This window comes from Crinia signifera, chromosome 2, assembly GCF_055691185.1.
Source record: "Crinia signifera chromosome 2, ASM5569118v1, whole genome shotgun sequence".
Taxonomy (NCBI): domain Eukaryota; kingdom Metazoa; phylum Chordata; class Amphibia; order Anura; family Myobatrachidae; genus Crinia; species Crinia signifera.
The window spans coordinates 165,812,270-165,837,163 of NC_139218.1; the positions used below are offsets into that span (position 1 = coordinate 165,812,270).

Genomic DNA, 24,894 nt, shown 5'->3' on the forward strand with positions numbered 1-24,894 from the left:
TCCTTTATGCATTCCCACCTGTACCAATGTTACCGAGACTTCTGAAGAAGATACAAGGGCAGAAGGTTCCAGTGATCTTAGTGGCCCCAGATTGGCCAAGGAGATCCTGGTACTCGAGGCTTCAGAGGTTGTCTGTGGACTCATGGCGTCTACCTCTGAGACCAGACCTTCTAAGACAAGGCCCATTCAATCACCTGGATTCAGATCGATTGATTTTGACGGCCTGGCTATTGAAACCATCATTTTAAAAAGAAAAGGGTTTTCTGACGCAGTAGTACAGACGATGATAAAGGCCAGAAAAGCTGTATCTTCGGCAAATTATTATAGAGTCTGGAAGACTTACATTCGATGGTGTGAGAGAAGAAAGGCTCATACATCTCATTTTAAGCTATCAAGAATGATGGAATTCTTACAAGATGGTTTTTCATCGGGCCTAAGCCTTCAGTCACTGAAGGTGCAGATCTCGGCCTTGTCCATCTATTTCCAGAAAAAGATAGCCATTTTGCCGGAAATTCAAACTTTTTTACAAGGAGTATCCAGGTTGAAGCCTCCATACAAGCAACCAGTAGCACCTTGGGATCTATCACTGGTTTTGGAATGCCTTCAAAAGGCACCTTTTGAACCTTTAAGGTCGGCTGACTTTAAGTTTCTTACGTGGAAGCTAGTGTTTTTGTTAGCAGTAGCATCTGCTAAAAGAGTTTCAGAGTTGGGAGCTTTATCATGTAAATCTCCCTTCTTAATTTTTCATGATGACAGGGCTGTTTTAAGAACAGTGCCTCAGTTTTTACCGAAGGTGGTATCTACCTTCCATTTAAATCAGGAGATTGTTCTACCTGTGTTTCAACCCCCAGAGGGTTCTAAGAAAAGGGACAAATTGAGAACTTTGGATGTTGTGCGTGCCTTACGCATATATGTGGACAGAGTGAAGAGTGTCAGGAAGACTGACACATTGTTGGTATTGTATGACGTACACAAAATTGGTTGGCCTGCATCTAAGCAGACTATTGCTAGGTGGTTGCGGTCTATGATAGCCTTTGCTTACACCAAAGTGGGTAGACCAGTACCGGCCAAAATAAATGCGCATACCACCAGGTCAGTTGCCACCTCTTGGGCGGTTCGACATGGGGCCACAGCAGAGCAGGTTTGCAGAGCTGCCACTTGGTCATCTGTTCACACATTTGCCAAATTCTATAGATTCCATGAGTTCGCGTCGGAGGACGCATCATTCGGGCGAGCAGTGCTGAGAGCTGCAGACCTGAGCGTACCCTCCCAAAGGACCGGCTCTGGAACGTCCCAGTGTTGAGCTGTGTCACCAGGACCATTGAAAGAGAAAAAGGGATTTTTGTAAGAACTTACCGTTCGAATCCCTTTCTCTGATATGGTCCTGGTGACACAGCGATCCCTCCCTTACGCTCAGTAAGTATGCCAGAATTTCATGATGTTCATGTTAAAATGGTTAAAAGTTAACAGTTTCTGTTATAAAATGTGCAGATAATGTGCAGGTGTTTGTACTGAGTTAATGTATTCCAGTGGCTTTGAAAGTTGAACTGAAGAGTCCAGGGATGCAGTAGGGGAGGAGCCTACCCTCTAAAGCTTTAGGATAGGTGCCTGGCTCCTTCGGACCCTCCTACATCCCAGTGTTGAGCTGTGTCACCAGGACCATATCAGAGAAAGGGATTCGAACGGTAAGTTCTTACAAAAATCCCTTTATTGAAAAAACTCCTTTACAGAATAATTTAAAAACTCCCTATAAGACAAGGACCGGAATTGAACAACAAAAAACACACAAAAGGACATGGATAACAATTAAAGTGAACTTTATTAAAAACAATAAAATTAAAAAACAGTTTTCATATATATGAGATATCTCACTTACTGGACAGTTCTTATTTTAAATATGTCTCAATAAAAATATTGAAATTTTAAATTTATACAGGTACAAGTAAAATTCCTGTTGGCTTGCATCTAGGTGGTGGTCACCTTTTCATGAGGGTCATATAACAAGCATTTTAACCAGGCAGTTCATCAGACTGTCTCCATGATGGTGGATCTTTCAAACTGGTGATGCTAAGAAAGTATCCACCATGATGTAGTACCTCATAGTAAGAGGTGTATTTACACAAAATATTGAGCACTACATTTTTACACATCTGGAGTAATAATCATTATTAATATCTTACATCACTGGAGCCAAGAAAAAAAATATTGTTGCTATAAGGAGCATTAAAAAAAATAACCCTTGTAAAGTCTGTACATCGCAAAAGCAACATCTCTTATTTCACCTTACCACCCCCCAAGGAAAATGGGCAACATTGCTATACTGTAATTCTGACTGATTTGCGCAAATGCTGTTCATCACTTTGAATTGAATACAGTATGTCCCTCAAATTAATGAGGAATATATGAAAATGCAAGTTTAAATGATAGTTCATTTGACAGTGATTTGTGAAAGGGTTATTGACAATTTAATTTTATCCACATATCTCTTGTATCTCTTTTGTGGAAAATAATATGACCATGTACACTCGATGTACACAAGCTGCTTCTTTTTTAAACAATTTAATTGAGTAAAAATAATACTGTGTCCAAGGAAATACTAAATTACTGTGAGTGCTATTTTGATAAAAGTGGCAGCAGTTAGTGATTATAAACATACACAGTTGAATGTTGAGAGGTCTTTTGTTGGGTAGATAATACATACTCCTCCATTGCAGGGACACAGGCAATGTTACTGTTCTGTCAGCTGCCAATCATCCCCCAGATCTCCTCTGCTTTGCTGCAGTGATCAGCAGTGCTGTAGCCGGTATCTGGATCCCCACATATTGGCAGTGCTGTAGCTGGTATGTGGATCAGGCTCTTTACTCCAACTGTGCACAGCTTGAATTCAGCAGATGCAGGGTGCATGACGTTAAGGAGAGTTGACTATGTGGTACTTGTGTATTATCAGGGCGCCCATTACGTAGTTTACGTAGTGGTGTATTGAGAATACCAATACAGTGCTAGGCTGGCTACGTAAACTAGCCAGCCTAGCGCTCGCCACGCTTCGGACTCAGTGGCTCGCTGCGCTTACCAAACTTTATAAAATCAACTCCACACCGACATGGATACTGGGTGTATGACGTGGATAGTGGCGGTAAAATGGCTGGTCTATACTTACCCTCCTCCGGCCCGGGCACCGTGTCGATCCCCGCTGACTCCCCGCGATCCACAGTGACTCCCCGGCAGTCTCATTCAGTCCCCCTGCTCCGGCACTCGCCACGGATGCTGTACACAATTAGCGTAGTGTCGCTGGGGGAGCAGGGGAAACTATGTGATGCGCCGCCAGCCGCACTACGCTGAATTACATACAGCGAGTGCGGAGCAAGGGGACTGAATGCGACTGGCGGGGAGTCAGCGGGGATCGACGCAGTGCCCAGGCCGGAGGAGGGTAAACCACAAACCACACCACCCTGCTGCCTTCTGTATTATCACGCTGACAACGTAGCCGGACACCCTAATAATACACAAGTACCTTCTATGCCCCTGCAACAAAGTATTATCTATATCAACGAAGACCTATAAACATTCCACTGTGTATGTTTTTATAATGGATTGCCACCACATTAATTTAGCACTTCCTTGGGTACTGTATACTTGTAGAACAGTGCCTAAAATTCTGATCTCAAACTTGTTAAAAGTAGCATATAAAGTAACATAATTTGGGGAATGTATTGAATCTGAATATTTTTTCAAGGCAGTGTGTTATGTGTGTTGATGTATATGTGTATGTTTATGCATGTGTATGTATTTATATTATTATAAAGCATTGTTATAAGCACTGATTACTGTAACAAGATATCCAACAGATGTGCTTTCTTCTAGCAGATTGATAATGTCATGCTCAGTGCTAACGAATCACCCAGAGGTTTTCAGAAGGTATTATTTTGTATAACACTGAGTAATTTGTATGTTATTTTAATTTAAGATTATAAGTACAAAACCAAATACTGTATATTAAAAACTTTACACCTGGATAAATGTGTATTCCTCTCATACAGTGTTAAGTACTGTCTTTCATTGGACAAGAGGGCTGATGGAATCTCACATACATCTGCTGGATGTCTGATGAAAATATCCTCAACTTCCTGAAGGTGCCCATACACAGTGCAATGAACTCTGTGCTTTTAGTACTAGATTGCATTGTATCTAGTACAAAAGTTATACAATGTGCTACAGCACCGTGCTTTTTGTACTACAAACCGTGCAATCTAGTACTAAAGCTGCACAGACTTTGGCCCTTATTCTAATTCACTTGCAAAGGTAAATTCCTTCTCAAATGGACAAATCATGTGCAATGCAGGTGGGGCAGATGTAACTTGTGCAAAGAGAATTAGATTTGTGTGAGTTATTTTGTTTCTGTGCAGGGAAAATACTGGCTGCTTTATTTTTACACTGCAGTAGAGATCTCACTGTGATGTAAAACCCCACCCAAATCTAATTCTCTCTGCACAAGTTACATCTGCCCCCTGCAGTGCACATGGTTTTGTCCATTTCAGAAGGAATTTACCTTTGCAAGTGAATTAGAATAAGGGCCTTTATGTGTTGTGCGACTGGATATGCACGGAAGCGCGCATCTCATCGCACTGCCCTGTCGCCCCGTGTATAGACACCTTTTGGAAAATAAATGTATATTCTATTATAATAATGCATGTAAATAGATATCAGTATTTTCCTAGTTAATCTTATTTATGGAAGGTTATTGTAATTCTTCAAAATGTATATATTCTTCTTTCCTGTGGTAGCAATTGATGCTCCATTGGCAGATGCTTAGTGCTGGAGAGTTTTGTATTAACCTTGAGTATATTTACATATAAATTAGGTCATATAAAAAATATTTTCATAAGGGAATAATTTAAAACAACTTCAAAATACACCCTATACTTTTATAGTTTAAAATAATGATTGAGGAATGTAAAGCTCCAATCAAAAGATCTTTGTAGAGTGTGCGTGAGCCACCAGGTAACTTTAGCTGCAACAGTAATGCATGTTCATATGTTGGCTAATAAGGATTCAGTATGAAATCCCGGCGGTCGGGATCCCGGCGTTCAAAATCCCAAGGGGGGGGGGGCGTGGATCGCCCCCCCTTGCGGGCTCGCTATGCTAATTTATTCTCCCTCCTGGGGTGTCGTGGACACCCACGGAGGGAGAAGCTGTCGGGATTCCGGCAACGGGATCCCGACCGACGGGATTTAAACTGCATCCCGCTAATAATGACCCCTTGCTGCCAGTAGTGTTAATATGCCAATATTAGCAAGGGTATCCAGGACTAAGTGGCGGAACTTATGAGTGGTGGGTGCAAAAATATTCATTATGCACACCACCTCTCTCTCCCTTCATAATATAACACATGACAGAGGGAGACAGAGAGGCAGTGGGTGAAAGGGAGAAGGTGGAGGGGATAGGCAGATTGTGACATGTAGAAGCAGAGGGTGATGGGGTGTGGGTATTAGGGATAGGCAGTTGTTGACAGGGAGATCGGTGAAAGGGAAAGGCAGAGGGTAACCTGCAGAGGGTATCGGGGAGATGTTGCATTAGGTGACAAGGGAAAAAAGCAAAGGGAAAGGGTGATGGAGAGAGGCAGTGTGTGACAGGGAAGTGCAATCGGTGTCTGGGAGATGGTGACAGGGAAGTGCATTGTGTTACGGAGAGGAAGTGGGTAACAGGGAAAGGCAGTGGCTGACTTGTAGAGGCAGAAGGTGAGAGGCAGTTGGTGACACCAGGAGGGGCAGTGGGTAACAGGCTGTGTGTGATGGAGAGGCAGAGTTTGATCGGAGAGGGTGACATGCTGTAGGTGACGCCAGAGAGAGGGTTTCTGGGAGAGGCTTTGTGTGACAGAGAAAGGAAGTGAGTAAAGGGGTGATAGGGACAGGCGTTAGGTAATACCAGGAGAGGGTGACGCAATGGGTGAAAAGGAGACGAGGATGGATGTGTGTGAGCATGTTAAAATTTGCCATAGTTTTAGCATTCCCTAATAGCAAAGGCATGTGTGAAGGAATGGTGGGACTTGTAGTTTCACAACAGCTGGAGGGCCATTGTTTGGACATACCTGGCTTAGAGGGCAGATCCTGCATCCTGACAGCATGGACAGCCTTTGACTGCGAGGATGCTGTGATCGGAGCAGTAAGGAGAATAGCTGGGAGGAGTGGGCTTTGCGGCCCATCCTATGCTTCCACTCTCACTGTCACTACACTCAGACGGCAGCGCTTCAGCCTCGGCTGCTCATTCTACATTATTAGGGGACTGGTGGGGAAGGCCGTGATTATAATAAGACTGATTCCTTGTAATGCAGCAGGCAGGTAGTCCTGGATGCTCTGCTGCTATTTCCGTCTCTGCTACTAAATCACTAGTAGCAATGATACCCAGTAATATGCCAACAGGCATATTACTGCGTATTATTACTGCCATTGGCAGCAATTATATACAGCAGAGAGCTACTAATAGTAATAATGTCCAATAATATTCACTGTACAAATTAATTTTTTACTGGTAACTGTTTTTATAGTCATGCTTAATAATGTGTACTAATAGAAAGTAGTCATTTAATAGTAATTTGTCATCTGTAATAGTACATGGCAAAAATAATCAGAATGTCCTGTAGTAAGCCATAAATAGGCATACAGTATGCCCAATAATAGATTAGGAATTATAAGTAGGAAGATGTGAACATTTAGGGGGGTATTCAATCACCGGCGACCATCGCCTGATGGGGGAGATGGCCGCCGGGCCCTATTCAATGCGGTCTTCCTCAACAGCATTGAACAGGGGAGCTTGGCAGAATGAGCCCGACTTCACAAGCAGTCGGGCTCGTTCAGCCAAGAACGGCCAGGAAGTGTCGAGCTTTCGGCCGCAGCTCGCACCCATGCCCCGCTCTCTCGCCCCGCTGCAGGTGGGATATTGAATTCCGCCTGCAAATTCTCGGTCGAGCTGACTGAGAACAGGACAGGGTCACGGCTGTCGAGCAAGCTCAACAGTCGTGACCCCAGATTGAATACCCCCATAATCTTCGGTTCTTTTTAGTCTTTGTTTTGATTAAATTGTTTTTGTTTTTTTAATTTATAATTTTTTCCAGTTATGAATATTGATCCATGTGTGGGTAGCATAAAACATACATACATGATATAACCTATTTTCAATAGATTTAGCTTTTTTCTTTCTTTTCTTTTTTTTTCCCTAACACCCCCTCCATATTTCCACTTTTGGTAGTGTCATAGGGCCTTATTCTAGTTCACTCTTTGTGACAAAATCCTTCTTAGATGGACAAAACCATGTGCACTGCAGGGGAGCAGATGTAAAATGTGCAGAGATAATTAGATTTGGGTGAGTTATTTTGTTTCTGTGCAGGGAAAATACTGGCTGCTTTATTTTTATACTGCAATATAGATCTCACTTTGAAGTAAAACCCCACCCAAATCTAATTCTCTCTGCACAAGTAACACATGCCCCACCTGCAGGGCACATGGTTTTGTCCATCTAAGAAGGATTTTGTCAGAAAGAGTGAACTAGAATAAGGCCCATAGAGACACTAGAGACATGATTTTATTTACACAAAATTTTTATGTATTTATTTTGTCCATTCTATATACAGTAACTCCATTTTATTTTAACAGTTGCGCAGCTCATTTAATAAGGCATTCAACATGAAGAAAGGTCCCAAGTCAGCCTCTTCTTACTCTGATATTGAGGAGATGGCAACTCCCGATTCCTCAGCACCAACCTCACCAAAGCAGCAGCATGGACCCCCAGTGCCAACATCACCCTCCTTGCACTCTTCACCTTCTTCTTCTGTGTACGTCTATCTTATATTTTACTTTTGTCAAATAATATTATTGTTTCCATGACAGAATTTTACAGAACATGTTGGACACGATTCAGACCTGATCTGCAAAATTGCAGTTTAATGCAAGTACATAGCCATCTGTGTAGATCTGCAAGAGAATTGCAAAAAATATTGCTATTTGCTATTCACCTGCAAATAAATACGTAAATTCCAGAACCATCAAATGATTTTTCGATTCTTTGCAAATGTGACTAAGTCTGACTCTACCACAAGTCTGCGATAGAGACCAGCTGATCAAGGCTGGCGCTTGCATCGCATACCCTTCCTCAAAATGCCTGGGCATGCCTAGATTTTATCTGACACTCCCTGAGTTACCACCCCCACAACCCTCAGTCAATTGTGAGGGGATTGCAATTAGATCCATTTGTTATTTTTACACTAGTCTGGCTTGCGCAGGTGTGCTACGATGCATAGTCATTCGATAATCGCTTGATCTGCGAATTTGCACATCAGCGATCAACTCATAGACTGCACTCAGCAATTTATTTTCCTTTGTCAATAATAAACCTCTTCTGCTGTATTAAAAGTACTTTTATTAAAATAAGGATATAAACTGAACTTGAATATTTCCATACTTTAGTATATTTGAGACTCAAGAAGGTGAGGAACCAGAAAAAAGAGAGGTGTCAGAGTTGCGATCAGAATTGTGGGAGAAAGAGATGAAGTTAACGGACATTCGATTGGAAGCACTTAATTCGGCCCATCAACTAGAGCAGCTACGCGAGACCATGCACAATATGCAGGTAATAATGTGAAATAAGTCAACTAAGATATTTAAATGTAATGCCATTTTTTTAAAATGTATTTAAAGGTAGATTTTAAAACTGTCCGTAGTTCTCATTGGCATATGCGCCAGGGCATTGGACTATGACCCTTACTTCCGTTCTGGCTGTAGTGCAGGTTGTCTATATACAAGTGTTAGTGCTGCTGTGCTAAATAACAGCATTCAGCCTATTGGTTCAGGGAAAGGATAGGGAGGAGGTTTGTGGATCAAAGGATTGACAGTGACTAGGTCGACAGTCAATAGGTTAACACCAAAAGGTTGACATGCACTAGGTTGATATTAACAGTGACAGAGTTCAACAAGCGCTAGGTCCTCAAAGACAAAAGGGCAACACCTGAGTATGTGTAGTGTGTACCCGCACATGGCGGGCGAGCTTCGGGCCTGAAGCCTCGCTACACTAACTCTGTACTCAGCACATTTACTTTTCCCAATAAAAGTCAATGTGAATTGTAAAACATGAAAAAGTCCAACATTTAAAAAAAAAAGTCATGTAAATGTTTTCATGTGTCAACCATCGCCTTGTCGACATTTGGCTTGTGTCTCCTTTTGTCATTGTCGTCCTAGTGCATGTCAAAGTTTTGTCAATGTCGACCTATAATCTGTCTTTCACACATGAGAAACCGTGGTTTGGAGGAAAGTTTAAATTGAGTAATTTTTTATTGATTTTGCTAAATAAAATAAACAGCAACAAAAGAAATCTACATTACAGACAGCAGTGTTTCAAAAAGATCAGTAGGTGCATACAGGAGGTATATAACAGCGCACATAGTATATGTGCACAAGAGTATATAAAGGTATCTATATGTGTTCACGCATAGAACATATATGATCTATATATAAGATGAGTACCTTCCCCATAGGATATAGATTCACATTAAACCAAGTACCTGGAGGCGCCATCCAGGTTCCCGTGAACGGAGAGGTAGAAGAAGGCACATTGACATAATCACAATGCATAACAACTCAGAAGGCACCATTGATCTGTATCATAAAAAAAATCAGCTATCGAAAAACCCCACTGTCTAAACTTAAATAACCAACTAACATTTACAGGAAAAAAAAAAAACTCCCAAAAGGGCCCAAAGCAAACCTCCAACATAACCCCCCCACCCTGTACTACCCACCCCCAACGTAGGTGTACCTGGAGCCCTGCAACCACCTCTACCCATTACTACCTATTATTAACTATAGAGAAGCAGGTTAGTGGTCTTTAGCTATATAGTAGCTAACTTGTACCAAAATCCTAACCTTCTCTTCCCCCCCCCCCCCCCTCCTATCCTACCCACCCACCCAACTATATCTATACTTTACTACACAAATACTAATCTAACCCATCCCTCCCCTTCCCACCCACCCAGGTAATGAATAATATGCAGAAGGATATTTGACAGGGGCTATAAACTAATGACCTTAGGAAAAGGACAGGTGCTCTCACAGTATAAAGGTGTAAAATGGAGAAAATAGACAGAGGCGCTGGAATTATCAATCGGGCCAAGCCCATTGATTTTAAGTCAAGAAACTGTGCGACATCAGGATATTGGAGACGAGGCACAGAAATAAAGCACATCAGTCCCTCCATGTAAATGATGCAGATCATTAATCTGGCCAAATGTCAAAGCCATTCTTTCCTGTGAGCAGAGCAGTAGTCCCACCTCCATTCCCAGGAGGATAAGTTGAATAGTGTCCATCTCCCAAATATGGTTGAGAAATATACTCCTTGACCCCAGCCTTGAGAATAGGGGAGGTCTTTAGGGGATCCATATTGACATCCAAACCCTGGAGGGCAACATCCACACTCTGAATAGAGAACCTGTGGGGGAAACAGGATCACGTTGCAGCCATGTAGGCATATCAGGATTGGGAGCAGAGGATAGACCTGTCTCAGGCTCTTTTGCACATTGTGCATAGGTAGAAGTTTGAGCACAGATGGATGTATTAATAAGCATCTGTAGCAGTCACTGTGATGAGGCATTTATTGCCTGAAGAATTGTATCAATGGAGATACTCATGGTCGTTTAGGCGCAGTGCAGGCAATACAAATATAGGGCAACAGTGAGGAGGCGACGGCTAGCACGCCGCCCAATTCACCTTTTTTGTAAATATGTACACAATATGCGGCCTCTGATAGATGTGGTGTGAGTGGAAATATAGGCAGGATATGTAATCCAAAACCCAGTTAACTCCGTTCCACACCTCAGCAACCGAGAAGCAGGCACCCTAGTCCATAAACTGGCCGCAGGTGGTTCTTCGCAGACTGTAGGGTCCGGAGATGATGTCGGAGGCAGCCTGTTCAAACCCTACAGACCACTCAGCTGTATATAGGCGCCGCTGCACGGGAGAAGAGGCAGCCAGAAGCAGATTGATACGGACAGACCAGTACCTCCGTCCCCAGGGAGGCCACCTGACCAGCAAGACAACCGGAGGGCGCAGCAGAACAGTCCCCGAGCAGCCGCCCACCGGAGAGGTACCCGGGCACTCACGTGTTGCAGGAGGAGCCAGGCAGAGGTCCCACCACTACTAAGGATGATGGGGAGCGCAGCGGAGCGGCCGCCGATGAAGTGCGCCACAAGTTAACTCCCTCCAAGATGGCGCCCGGACACGACCCGTCCGGCCCCAGAGTAGGCCAGAGTCTCCCCACGCTGTCACACCAGCCGTTCTCTGCAGATGCCGAGCCGCTCACCACCCCCAGGGAAGGATCAGCCGCAATCGTAGGTAAGATTAGGGCGTCTGAGCTACAGCTTTCAGGATATATGACCAGGATTTTAGCGGAGCCCACACTTCCCACCACCGCTCAGGAGCTCAGCCAAGCCACGTCCCCTTGGAGGAAAGTTTAAGATGCCTAATAATATCCACCTGACTCATAAAATACAAAGTGATATTTAGATATGATCGTTTAAGTGGTGGACCACCATAAAGAAAAAAGGTTCATATGGAAAAAGAGAAAAAAGGTTACTATTTTGGGTGAAGTACTCCCAAAACTGCTTTGCAAATTGATTTAAAGTATAGATTTTAACGTCAATGGTAAAAGAAGACTTAAGGTGCCCATACATGTACCAATTACCCGGTACTTTTTGTGCTAAAATAGCATTGCATCGCATGCAAAACGATGCTATTTTAGCACAAAAAGTACCAGGTAATCAGTACGTGTATGGGCACCTTTAGACATTACTAAAATCACAACACTTTTGTGTATCCATTCATAATCAAAGCAGGAGATAGCGCTGACTTTCTGGGCTCTAATGACGGTCAGTATACTGACATCAGAATGTCCAACAGTCTGGATCCCAACTTACAGGGGCTATACTCCCTCCTGGGGCTCCAAGACCTCCATAGAGGGAGAATAGAACCTTTGGCGAACGCAGCAAGTCACTGAGTCCGCAAGGGGCTTTGATGCTCTTGCCCCCTTGTCGGAGTACCGAGTCGGGGTTCTGATGACTGTATAGTGACCAACGGAAATGCCGACTGTTGGGCCGCTATACCACACCCACCTGACCTTGAGTATTTTTATGGCCAATTTTTTACCTCCCAGCTAACATAACAGCGTGTGAAGGTCACGATACCATACCAAATTATAGGTATGTAATATTGGAGACCTTGAATCTCCTTACCATTCCTCCTCATCCTCTCTCTCCCCCTCCTCTACCTTCCTATTTTAAGTGCTCGCCTTTCTCTAAAGTTGGACATACATCTGTGCCTAATTATTTGTTTAAAAACTTGTTTTAGATTATAAAATCTTGGGAAAAACCATCCACTTTAAGGATACATGTTTCTGCACAATTATTGATGTACAACTTCTGGTATGTACCAGGACAATAACATGTTTATAAATGGCCATATTAATATTCTGTACTATTTACTATATACTATGATCTCTACCATCTACAGTGTAAAAAAAACCCTGATGAAGTCTTTTTCAAGACGAAACGCGTTGGGTTGTTGAAGCTACATCCTAAAGATGAAATCCTGATGTGAATAATGAAATTCTAATAAATTTGTTTTTTCATTGAATTTCTAATATATTATAATTGGATTTGTTATCTACACCATAAATTTCAGTGGTGACTTTCTTATAGATGGTGATAGATAGAATTTACAGTGCTCTCTACACTCTCTTTGTCTCTGTCTTTGTTATATCTCCCACTAACAGGGGGGATTTGTAGAGAAGCAGTTTTACTATACTGGGCGCTCTTGGGGGTCACTTTGTGTATATATATAATTCCCCTGTACAGTTCACAGTAATTATAAATGCATCTTGTGCTCCTGATCCGTAATAAATTGAAATACACAATCCCTTCTTTTCTCGGGCGGCAGCTTCTCTCCAGCAGGTTTCATTCACAGAAACCACAATGAATCTAGAAAAAATTCTGAGAGGAGCGCCTCCTAGTGTAGTCCTAGTATACCAATTAGAGGCTCATTACATAGTGGTTGGGAACCACTATATATGGTACTCCTTTAATTCTTGGGGTGCTCTTCAACTGGTAAAGAGCATCACTTGTTAGAATTAAAATACAACACTATGAGGTGCTCTTCTCACCATTTTTAAATATAAAGTATTAGAGTTCTATAACCTAAGGATTTTTACTGTTTTTAGCTTTAACACCTTTCTGTAGTGATTTTATTACAATTTATATTTCCTTTTTTATTCTTACTCCCTTTTCAGGCTTTCAATTTTGAACCTTATTTTTTTCTCTGCCCTCTTTCTCGTCAGCTGGAAGTTGACCTTTTGAAGGCAGAAAATGACCGTCTAAAGGTGGTGCCACCCTCTTCATTGCCTTCAACCAATCCTCCTTCATGCCCTTCCCCGCGACGTTCCTTGGCATTGACTCTCACACAGTCCTTAAGAATTCCTGCTTCGTCAGACACAGGTAATAAGAGAATACTATTCAGTCGTGGTAAAATATTTCTAGCTTGAACTATCATGTAATCTAATAGAATAAATAAATATAGCCATACTCATTCGCGCTCCGCAATGTTGCAGGTGCGAAATGCGTGGCGAAAGACGCACACTTGCATTGCTTGTTTGTTGAAGTCACACCTGCTACTCATTGAAAATACATTAGCTGGTGTTTCTGAGTTGCAGGTGCAACTTGCTGCATCAAGCAGGCACCTAGTGGCCATACGCATCCACAATGATCGCGGATACATCTGTAAGCACCTGTTTCTTTTTTTAATATATGTTTATTATGGATTTAGCAATCAAAAGACATTGGTATCATGGATATTTAAACATGGCGTAGATGTTGAACATAAACAACTTTGACAAAAAGAAAGAATGGCAAAAGAGAAAGCAAGTTCGAAGGATTACAATGATTGAAGGTTACATAGATCGGATAGGTGCAGGTGGACACGACTGGCAGTCTCACAGCTCAAGTACTAGGTTGTAGTGTAGGAAAGTCAATTGGGGCGTCTCCCAAGAGGATACCACTGAGTGTAATGAAAACATTTGTGGAGCTGTGTTTTTAGGTCCACAGAAAGCGAGTCAATAAAACCCTCCCATAAAAAAAAATCTTTTTGTGGTCCTCCTTTTGGAAGGGTGTTTCCAGCCATTCCATATGAAACAATAGAAGATTTTTGGGATCTTAATTCCTAGCACGGCGCCCATCGTATCTCATCGCATACCACTTATTAAGGTATGCGATGGGACTCGATTTTCGGGCTGTAAGAGCTGCACTGTAAAATTTTAATATTGTGTTGCATCGCATGCCATTACAATGGCGTGTGATGCGATCAGACCTGATTTTTAATTGTACAGGCACACTGTTGGGTGATTACTATGTTAAATGCACCCCCATTGTTAACGCCACCCCTACTATCAACGCCAACCCGAAGCGTGGCAAACGCAGCGAGCCCACGAGGGGCGGCGGTACGCATCCTCCGACCTTTTCATACCCCACTATCCACGTCGGCGCGGAGTTGATTGTAGATAGTGTGGCGAGCACTGCTAGCCACCGAGCCCAAAGCGTGGCGAGCGAACATGGAATACATGTGAAGTAATCCGCGTCCCCTCGCCACGCTTTGGGCTTGGTGGCTCGCTGCGCTTGCCACACTATATAAAATCAACTCCACGCGGACGTGGATAGTGGGGGTATGAAAAGGTCGGAGGATGCGTACCACCGCCCCTCGTGGGCTCGCTGCGCTCGACACGCTTCGGGTTGGCGTTTATAGTGGGGGTGGCGTTAACAATGGGGGTGCATTTAACATATTAATCACCCATCAGGGTGGCTGTACAATTACAAATTGGATCGCATCGCATGCGATGCGATCCGATCAATACGATGGTATAAGCTTAAAATCGTGGGCGCCGTGCTAGGTAACAAGTACCGATTTTTGCTATGAATAATTGAATTGTGGGAGGTTCTGAGTATGCACCTTTTTCAAAGAGAGAATTTTGTACTTAATGACAATCTGACATTTAAATTACATTTAGCACAGATAATGGGGTTATATTCAATGGTTTTTGCGAGCTGTGACCGCGAGCAGTGCTGAGTGCTCGCGGTCACAGCTCGCACGGTCAGTATTCAACTGACCCCCCTGCACATGCCATTTTTACAGCAACATGGAAACAGCGTGTGTGGGTGCTAAAATAGTGAGTCTCGCGGCTAAACGCAGCAAGCTACCTGCATTAGCCACGAACCTCCCTGTTTGGGGGAATCCGTGCCGTCATCTGACAACGAGGGTTCCCCCAGAACATTGAATACAGTGAGCGGCCAGCGCAAGGGTTAAACAGCGAGGATCGCTTGTTTTCAGCGATTTCCCCCCCCCCCCCTTTAACCCCCTCGCCGGCCGCATTGAATACTGCCCAGTCTGTTATTGCAACAAGTATTTTTGTAATGAAATTAGCTGCCAATATTCAGACAAGCTAAGCAGATTGTTTTTACTTTACATTGTGGCATGTATACTATTGGGCTGATACAAAGTTGGAAGAGAATCGGTGTACTTTTCTCAATAGAAGCGTGCACAGAAAAACTGTGTTCTCACCCCTAAGCAAAGCAATATACACCAGCTGCTCTTGCATCTGTGTGCGACTGATTCTCTGAATCTTTAAACAAAGTTCTACAATGAAGCACTGGCAATTTTTTCCAATTCAAGTTCTCTTCTGCTCAGCACACAGGATCAGGGGTTCATTTATTTAAGCTTTTAAAAATGAAGAGGTTATGTTGCCCATAGCAACCAATCAGATCCTGTCTATCATTTTCTAGGATGCAATGGAGAAATGTTTGATAGAATATGATTGGTTGCTATGGGAAACATTTCCGCTTTTAGAAGCTATGGTAAATTTACCCCTCAGTCACACACAGTATAAAAGTGTATGAACAGATGTGTCCTGTGATAGCATTGCCGCTTTTTGCAGTATGGCGCAGCGGGATCACTGCATCCTGCAATCATTCGCATCGGAGCTGGGTCCCAAAGGCTTGAATTGGGAGGCTAGCTTATGCTCACGCCAATGCTCATTCAGATACAGTGTTTGGTATAACAGGAGTGCGCAAGCGACCGATCCCTGCTATGCCACTATGTCCTTTCTGCGACGGAGGAACATCTGTATATCAAATCAATTAGCAGTGTCTCCTTTTTGTGTCCTAGTTGCATTGTGTTTTGGCAAAGAGACACCCAATATTAGATGCATGGTACCCGGCTGCTCACTCACACCAGGCATTTTGTGCTGTATTGAGGCTAGATGTATGAGGACAGATCTATAGTTTTATAGTTGTCATAATCATCAGTGTGATCTCACCCTATGCTAGTTACAACAGATATGCCTCCAAATAGATGTATTTTCCCTTATGTCCAAGGCTGCATTGCCCGCATTTGAGTGGACACTGAATATTACCTTTGGGGATTCTCCATTACACCAACATTCTTCTGCCCCTCGGTCAAAATTAATAATAATAATAATAATAATAATGATGATAATTATTATTATTCTTTGTACGTGTGTGTAATAAAAAAAAAAAAAAAATATATATATATATATATATATATATATATATATATATATATATATATATATATATATATATATATATATATATATATATATATATATATATATATATATATATATATATAATCTCAAACACCCACTTTACTTCCAAACAAGGACAGTGGGATTAATAGGCGGCACTCCACGGACTTTTGCAAAAGAGATTAAATTGTATTTAGTGCATAAAAAGCTTAGGGTATTCCATATTATATTATATACATGTATATGTATTAAACTCACCATTGGGTATCCCCAGGCCCACACTTTACAAATTAAACACACTGAACCATAACTTAACCTTAATAACTTAACCTAAAAATAAAGACACGAACACAAGTGCTGGCATTTCAAAAGAATGTCAAAATTTATTTTGACAATTAAACTATATGACTATAAATGGTGGCGGCACTAAAGAACGGTCACTAGAGGAAAAGTGGGGTTATAGATCACTATGCATACACACATCGCTGGTGATCACTCTCCCTGGTCAGCCACCCAGGCAGGTGGTGTGGCCATCCCCCGTGCAGAAGCATGGCCCATGACAATCTGTCATGGGAGAGTGCCCCCCACTATCTACACACACACACACAGAGAGTTCTTAAAGAATGAACGTTCTTTACCTCCGCCAAAGAAGAGAAATAGGGAAGGGTGGGTGGGGCTTCGCAGGACAGAGGGAGATCACTTCTAGCACGTAATCTTTCCTACCCTGCCTAAATCCCTCCCCCTGCACTGATAAGCCTTATGCCCACCTTTATTAACATGTCACCTGACCAGTTACTAAAGTGCAACCTGCAGGAAGCCAGCAGTGGTTTATGTTCACCTCATTGCTTAATCAGCATTCTGTGTTTCTATCGCGCTCTCTCCAACAGGATTCAAGGAGCTTCAAGAAGCATTTATCTCTGCAATGCCAAAACTTGCATGAGCCCTTTTTCAGGGCATGTGCAGTGCACAAAATGTGTAAAACTCTGTATGCTGAGTATCAGTGAACATCCAACTCACCTCTCCAGCTTTATGTATAAGTAGCCACATGTCCTTGTGTACATGGTGACAAGAGTAAAACTGATATGGACAAATATGGTTAATTCCTCTACTCCTGTAAAGTCTTTGCCAGCAGGCAGTGATGGTTAGCATGTGGTACCCTTGTTTCTGATTAGTTGTAAAAAAAAAAAAAAACTCCACTGCAACCAAGGCCCAAATGTGTTCATGTGCTGCTGCTGTGACTAGGTAATCTGATACTTTAAAGTGAGCTGAGATGCTGCAAAGTCCTGCCGAGCATCAGTACTTTCACTGACAGCGAAGGTCATAGCAGAACCACAGGAGATCAGATGAGTGATCACAATTTCTGGTCCAATGTAACCTTTGCAGGTGCTTAGTGTTAGTTATGGTGGCGGCACATGCTCGGTTATAACATATTTTTTGCAACACATACCATCAGAAGTTCAGGGCTGTTCCTGCATGGGAAAATTAATACATCCTTGAAATGTATTCAATTATAAAAATTTATATTTGGGCAAATTTATCACATCCCATCCACACCTGAGCTAAATATGCCCCTTGGTACAATGTCAAAAAAACAACTCCAATTTTTACTTTGAGTGTAGGGATTCAATAGAATTAAGATGAAGAACTCGCCATCTGATGTAGTGTGATGGTACCATAGAAGCACAATATACAGATATAGTGTAACACTTTTATAACCCGATGTTAATACATATAAATTATTGCACAAATCCAAATAATTATAGTTAATAACTAAACTAGGTACGCTGAGTCTTTCTCAGGTTGCTGAGGCTTGTACAATACTTCTCATAGTAGAATAGTTGGACCATAAGTTTATTGTGCTTTCCACAGAGTCTTAGAGCAGAAACAGAAAAGTTGTCATCACGTTAAACAATACACCCTAAGTGTAACTACAGTGTAGTGTAACTACAACATTCAAGACTTAGAACATCTTGACCAATGACTAAAACACCAATGTAAAACACTCTTCTTACAGAAAATGTGTTTCAACCTTTGCTGTAGTTTGTACACCACCTTTTGGTATACTCTTATTTACTTACTCATTGTGGTTACATTATGGGTTTGTTACATCTATGTGAATCTGTATTTAATGTCTGTATTCTATGTAAGGCTTGGCAGCCTCTCTGTGGGGCACATGTCCCAAGCAAACCTTGAATAGTGATAAAGTGGAAACAGATTTTGTGGGGAATTTAGTTGCTGACTAGTATCTTGCCCAGCTGTATTCTCTCAACACTCACTGTAAAGTGCAGTGGTGGGATCTTGAAAAAAATAAATTGTGAATCGAGTTACTGGCATTCAGCCCCTTCACCCACAATTGAATTTCCTCAAAGTACCAGGTCCCAACTGTCACGCAATGTGTTTGAAAAATTACAAGAGCTGATTGACTAGTATTTTTTTTTCTCTCCACCTTAACTCTCTTAAAGGCTTCGTACATTTGTCCTGTTAAAATAAGGATATTCGAAGTCACCTTAGAAATTTGTAACCATTAAAAAAAATGACTTTATTGTTGTGGAACTCCTAATTTAATTATTTTATAGCAGATGTTTTCCCTCTTTTTTTTTTTCTCTTCTGTATTATTATATTTGTAGAATATATATATATATATATATATATATATATATATATATATATATATATATATATATATATATATATATATATATATATATACTGTGTGTGTGTGTGTATATGTGTGTATATGTGTGTGTGTGTGTGTGTGTGTATGTATGTATGTATGTATGTATATATATATATATATATACACACACACACACACACACACACACACACACACACACACACACACACACACACACACACACATATACATATTTTTTTTTTAAATTCTAATTACATTCCTAGTAAAAAGAAAAATTCCATATTTCAAAAGCACTAATGTGAGTCTCTTGCAGATATTTCTCCGATGGATGGTGTTAATGGGTCTCTTCAAAGGGAGGTGACGCTTCGTACTGTGATAAGAGTACCCCCACAGCATATTATTAAGGGGGTGAGTCCTAGTCGGTAGTCACAGAAATTCTCACACATTGCTAGTATATGCAGAAAATAGCTTGTCTCGAGCACCAGGGTATCCCTTCACAATCGTCTCCATCAAGTGCAAATGTCCATTTGTCAAATAGTGATACCTTAATGGAAACTAATTATATGACACGTGTATAATGAACATGGTTTTAGTGTAGCTAGAACAGAAATGTCACATGCATTTGTTTTTCTTTAAGGGGTATCATTATATTTTGTCATTCATTATTTATCTACAGGATCTGAAACAACAGGAGTTCCTCTTGGGTTATGTAAAGATTAGTAACAAGGCTGACTGGAAAAGTCTGGATGATGCTGTGTGCCAAACATTTCAGGTAAATGAGCAGTATTCAGGGATTCTAGAGTCTCTTCAGAAACCTTGTTCTAATTTTTGCTGGGTATTAACAGTTATTTTAGTCCTATGTGTTTGCTTTAACTTCTGCTTTCTATCTTTTTCCCAATGTTTATTCTACATCACCTACAAGAAAAAGCCTGACTCCTTTTTCTCCCTTATTTTGACTAGGATTATGTAAATCAGGTTGATCCAGGTGCCACACTGGGGTTAGGAAGGGAGTCAGTGAGCAGATACAGCTTGGGGCATATAAAGAGGGATCTAGATACGGAAGCCCCTGAGACTCCACCTTCCCGGAACTTGCGAAGCAACACAAACATTATTTTGCAGCTAAAAGGTGGGACCTAATGCTTTGTATTGGGTGGGATGTACAGTAGTACCTCCTTGTTTCACAATCCTACTAATATATGCTGATGTTGTATCTTTTTCCCTCGCCTTTCCCTCCCCTGCTTTATTACTCATCTTTTTAATTTAGGTCTGAAGGAAAAGTGTGTAGACCTTCTAGTCTTTGAGTCGCTTATTCCCAAACCCATGCTTCAACATTATGTTAGTTTGCTGTTAAAGCACCGACGACTACTGCTGTCTGGTCCTAGTGGCACTGGAAAGAGCTTCTTGGCACACCGGCTGGCTGAATATTTGGTGGAAAGGTCAGGACGAGAGGTCACTGAAGGAATTGTTTCCGCTTTTAATATGCACCAGCACAGCTGCAAGGTGAGTGACATAAATAATAGACATTTTTGATTCTTTGTTTTACTCCGCTTTTACATGTGTTTTTTGCTGCTTCATCAATACTGTCTGTCTTTATGCATTGTTGCTATATGTATGATATGATGCAAAAGGCAGTAATAGATACAAGTCACTTGAAATAGGCAGGTCATGCTCTTATGACTGCTTGAATATAGTGCTCAATGACCAAACTAAAAGCAGCTTACATATTTGACTGGGACCTCCAGTATTGCATGGGACCGCTGTCAATTCCCAGTTGAAAATGTAAACTGCTTCCAGATCTCAATATCACAACATGTAGTGTGCAGATCCTACATTCAATACAGAGTTTTTCACAAATTATATGAAAAAGTTAGCACTAAAAAAAAATATTTAAAAGTACATATACACTGACAAATTATAGGTTTTTGCAAATAACAGTGAACTTTACTGTGAAACGTATTGGAAGTTAGGTGTGACAATCGGGATTGGTGCCAGGAGTTTAAAATATGACAAGGTTTATTGATGCATAAACATATATAAAAAACAGTGTTTATAATGACGACATGCATACCAAAGTACATATACATGTAGAACTCGCACTGCTACATAACAAATACACATTAGTGGCTGATCTAACTTATTCTGGGTGTTGCACTATTTGCATAAAAGTGACAGAGAAGATTATTAGAAAAGTATTTTATACTTTTTGGTGCATTTTTCCATATGTAATGTGGAGGGAAAAACAGTTTTCACAATTTTTCAAGATTTATTCTCTTTTTTTCAAGCTATCCAATTTGTTTGGCCAAAGACATACACAGGTTCAGTAAAACATGTGTTTTTACATTCGCAGCCCTGTTTTTGCCAGAAAATAGGTCAGCTTTTTGGTGATTTTGCTTTGCGTGACACATTCTTCACTGGGTAGAGCATCACTATTCAGAGTGTGGGCTCTACAGCCAGAAGTCTTTTGTGTAGCTGGCTCACCATTGGGCATTCTCATACAGAGATATAGGGCCTAATTCAGACCTGATCCCAACAATTAGGTATGCGCCAACCCACCAGAGTAAAATCCCACCCTCTGAAAGCCTGTGCATTCCATAGCACGGCTTGCAAAAGCATTGCAGGCCTGCAATTCGCTGCAGATCCATTTGCAAGCCAATCGCCATCAAATGAATTCAGAAATACAGTGTGCAGTCTGTGCCTAGCCCAGGACTTACTAGATGGCTGCGATGGAAACAGGCTGATAGGGGCAGGAGCTGATGTAACACACCTTCCACTAAAACACCTGGGCATGCCTGCATTTTCCCTGACACTCGCAGAAATTGGCCAGTTACCACCCCATAATGCCGGCTTTCTATCAATCATCTTGCGTACGGCCATTAATCAAAAAAGTACCAGTATTTTACTGCATTAAGACCTTGCGTATGCATACTATACCCATATGCATGCGCAGTCTATCTATAATCCACTGGCCTGCTAATTCATACCTATGCGATCAGGTCTAAATCAGGCCCATAGTCTCCACACAACTACTAGCCGATGTACTGTTCCCGCAGTGGGGATCCCAGAGCTCTCCTGATGAGTGCTCTGGGGGAGACCTGGACGTTTCTACTCCTCTTCATCTTCCCTTCAATCTCAGTGATTCTCTGCAAGTTCAAGCTGGTGGGCAACACAGTGATCTTGGGTGGCTCCTGATTGGACACCGCAAGTGTGGCATGCTGATCTTCTGAATCTCACCATCAACACCCCTCTACATCTACCTCTGTGGTCACAGGACTTGTGTCTCCACATCTCTCTTACATGGGGTGACTCTTAAAACATCCATCCTGAGAGAAAAGGGGTTTTCCAGGAGGGTTATCTGTAAAATGGTTAAGGCCAGGGATGCCACCTTCCTGTAGAATTTATCACCAGGTCTGGCCTACCTACTTTGTGTGGTGTTTGGCTCGAGGTTTCAACCCCAGGGCATAATGCGTCTCTCGGGTTCTTTCCTTTCTTCATAATTTGGGCCTCTGTCTCTCTGCCTTGAAAGTACAAGTCTCCGCCCTCTGTGTCCTCCTTCAGTGACAGATTGCACTCTTGTCAGACATACGGAAGTTTCTTCAGCTCATCCTCTACATAGAGCTTCTGTTGGTTCCCATGTTGGCTCCAATATACTTCTCCCTGGTTCTTCAGGTGCTGTAGTCCTCTACCATTGGAGTGTGTGGACATTTGTTTATTTAAATGTTTTCTTACTTTGCATTGCATCAATCCCATGGGTGTCTTGCCTGACCTTTTTTATTTTGTCACTCCCCCTTTTGAATCTTCCATTCAGGTAGGCACATTTTGCGAATAAAATTTGGTTACTACCCAAGGTCTTGTCTCAGTTCCACATCTTTTTAAGAAATGATGGTACAGTACTTGCTTTCATTAATCTGGACTCTACCCCTGAGGAAGCCGTTCTGGATTTGGTGAGGGCTCTCCTGATTTATGTGGAGGTCGACAGATCATCTTCATACATCTAATTCTCTGTTTGTCCTGTATGATTTGCACAAGTGGGGCTGACCAGCTTCCAAACAAACTGTTACTACGTGGCTCCACTTAAACATCTGTCATGTCTATGCGGCTGTGGATCTGTCATGTCTATGCGGCTGTGGATCTTACTGCCCCTGCTGATATAGAAAGTTTCACTTAACGTTTACAACATTTTGCTTCTTTAGTTGAATGTCTGTTCCATAGGTACCTTTTGCAGTGTACAAAATTGACATACTGTGTCAGGACTCGTGGATTTTGTGAGTCCGTTTGCAGACCAGGAGCTATGGGGCACACTGAGGGTTGGAAGGTAGCAGGCTTAATATAAGTCTTACGCATAGGCTAAGATGAATAATACCATTTGTTGAAATATCACAGTCTCAGGCATTAATACTTGAAGCATAGAATAAGTCCAAGGAACAGAAGTATACACTGGGAGATCACTGGAGCAACAAGTTCATGGAACAGGAGTACACACTGGGAGATAACTTGAGCAACAAGTTCATGGAACAGGAGTACACACTGGAAGATCACTGGAACAGCAGAGCTGGAGACTCACGGATGCTGCAGCGCCGGTGCAGATACACACTGGGAGATCAGTGGAACAGTAGAGCTGGAACCACACGGATGCGGCAGCGCCGGTGCAGGTACACACTGGGAAATCAGCGGAACAGCAGAGCTGGAGACACACGGATGCGGCAGCGCTGGTGCAGGTACACACTGGGAGATCAGCGGAACAGCAGAGCTGGAGACACACGGATGCGGCAGCGCCGGTGCAGGTACACACTGGGAGATCAGTGGAACAGCAAAGCTGGAGACACCCGGATGCAGCAGCGCCGGTGCAGGTACACACTGGGAGATCAGCGGAACAGCAGAGCTGGAGACACACGGATACAGCCTCTGGTGCAGGTATTCACAGGGAGTAGATAAAGCACAGTCTTGGAAGCACACAGGTGCAGAGTCTCTGGTGCAGGTACTCACAGGGAAGTCTTGGAAGCAGGGCTCAGAAGCACACCGATGTGGAAACGCTGGTGCCGGTACACACTGGGAGGTCTTGGAAGCAGGGAGCTCAGAAGCACACAGGTGTGGAAACGCTGGTGCCGGTACACACTGCGGGATCTTGGAAGCAGGGAGCTCAGAAGCACACAGGTGTGGAAATGCTGGTGCTGGTACACACTGGGAGATCTTGGAAGCAGGGAGCTCAGAAGCACACAGGTGAGTATCAGGTGAGGGATTAAATCCCCCGGGCTTTCTCCTGATTTGACTAGCTGGAAAAGCCTGAGTGAAAGCCATTGGGTGGCTACGGAAAGATGGTGGCGCCCCATAGGACACAGGACCATGCCAACATGGCGCCCGGGAGTGGAGGCCAGCAACATAGGCAGGAGGAGACAGACACGGCCGACTGGACGGAGCGGCAGCACTCCCCCGGCCGGTACCAATGCGGGGGGAGTGAAGACCCCGCCGCTGAGAACCAGTGGTCGTGACATACTGTATGTATACATACATAATAAACTGTGTCTATTTCATCTTTAGGTCATTTCTTGCATGGTTTCTGGACTAAACTATTAAAATCAAGCTCACTACAGTCATTTTTACCTTTTTTAAATAGTGTAAATCTCAAGAGTATTCTA

The 24,894-nt window shown here is 42.4% G+C and overlaps 1 protein-coding gene across 4 annotated transcripts in view; it reads left to right on the forward strand.

Annotated features, from left to right (window-relative positions):
* The window catches only part of NAV1 (neuron navigator 1), a 206,624-nt gene that overhangs the window by 151,201 nt on the left and 30,529 nt on the right, over nt 1-24,894 (forward strand). For 2 of the 4 annotated variants that reach the window (XM_083173161.1, XM_083173164.1), the window contains 8 exons: nt 3,862-3,915; nt 7,647-7,825; nt 8,457-8,619; nt 13,369-13,525; nt 19,575-19,669; nt 19,938-20,033; nt 20,222-20,387; nt 20,526-20,761. In XM_083173161.1, the coding sequence (XP_083029287.1) occupies nt 3,862-3,915; nt 7,647-7,825; nt 8,457-8,619; nt 13,369-13,525; nt 19,575-19,669; nt 19,938-20,033; nt 20,222-20,387; nt 20,526-20,761 (1,146 nt within the window). The remainder of the gene's footprint in view (nt 1-3,861; nt 3,916-7,646; nt 7,826-8,456; nt 8,620-13,368; nt 13,526-19,574; nt 19,670-19,937; nt 20,034-20,221; nt 20,388-20,525; nt 20,762-24,894) is intronic. The other 2 variants (XM_083173162.1, XM_083173163.1) reach the window with 2 other exon arrangements.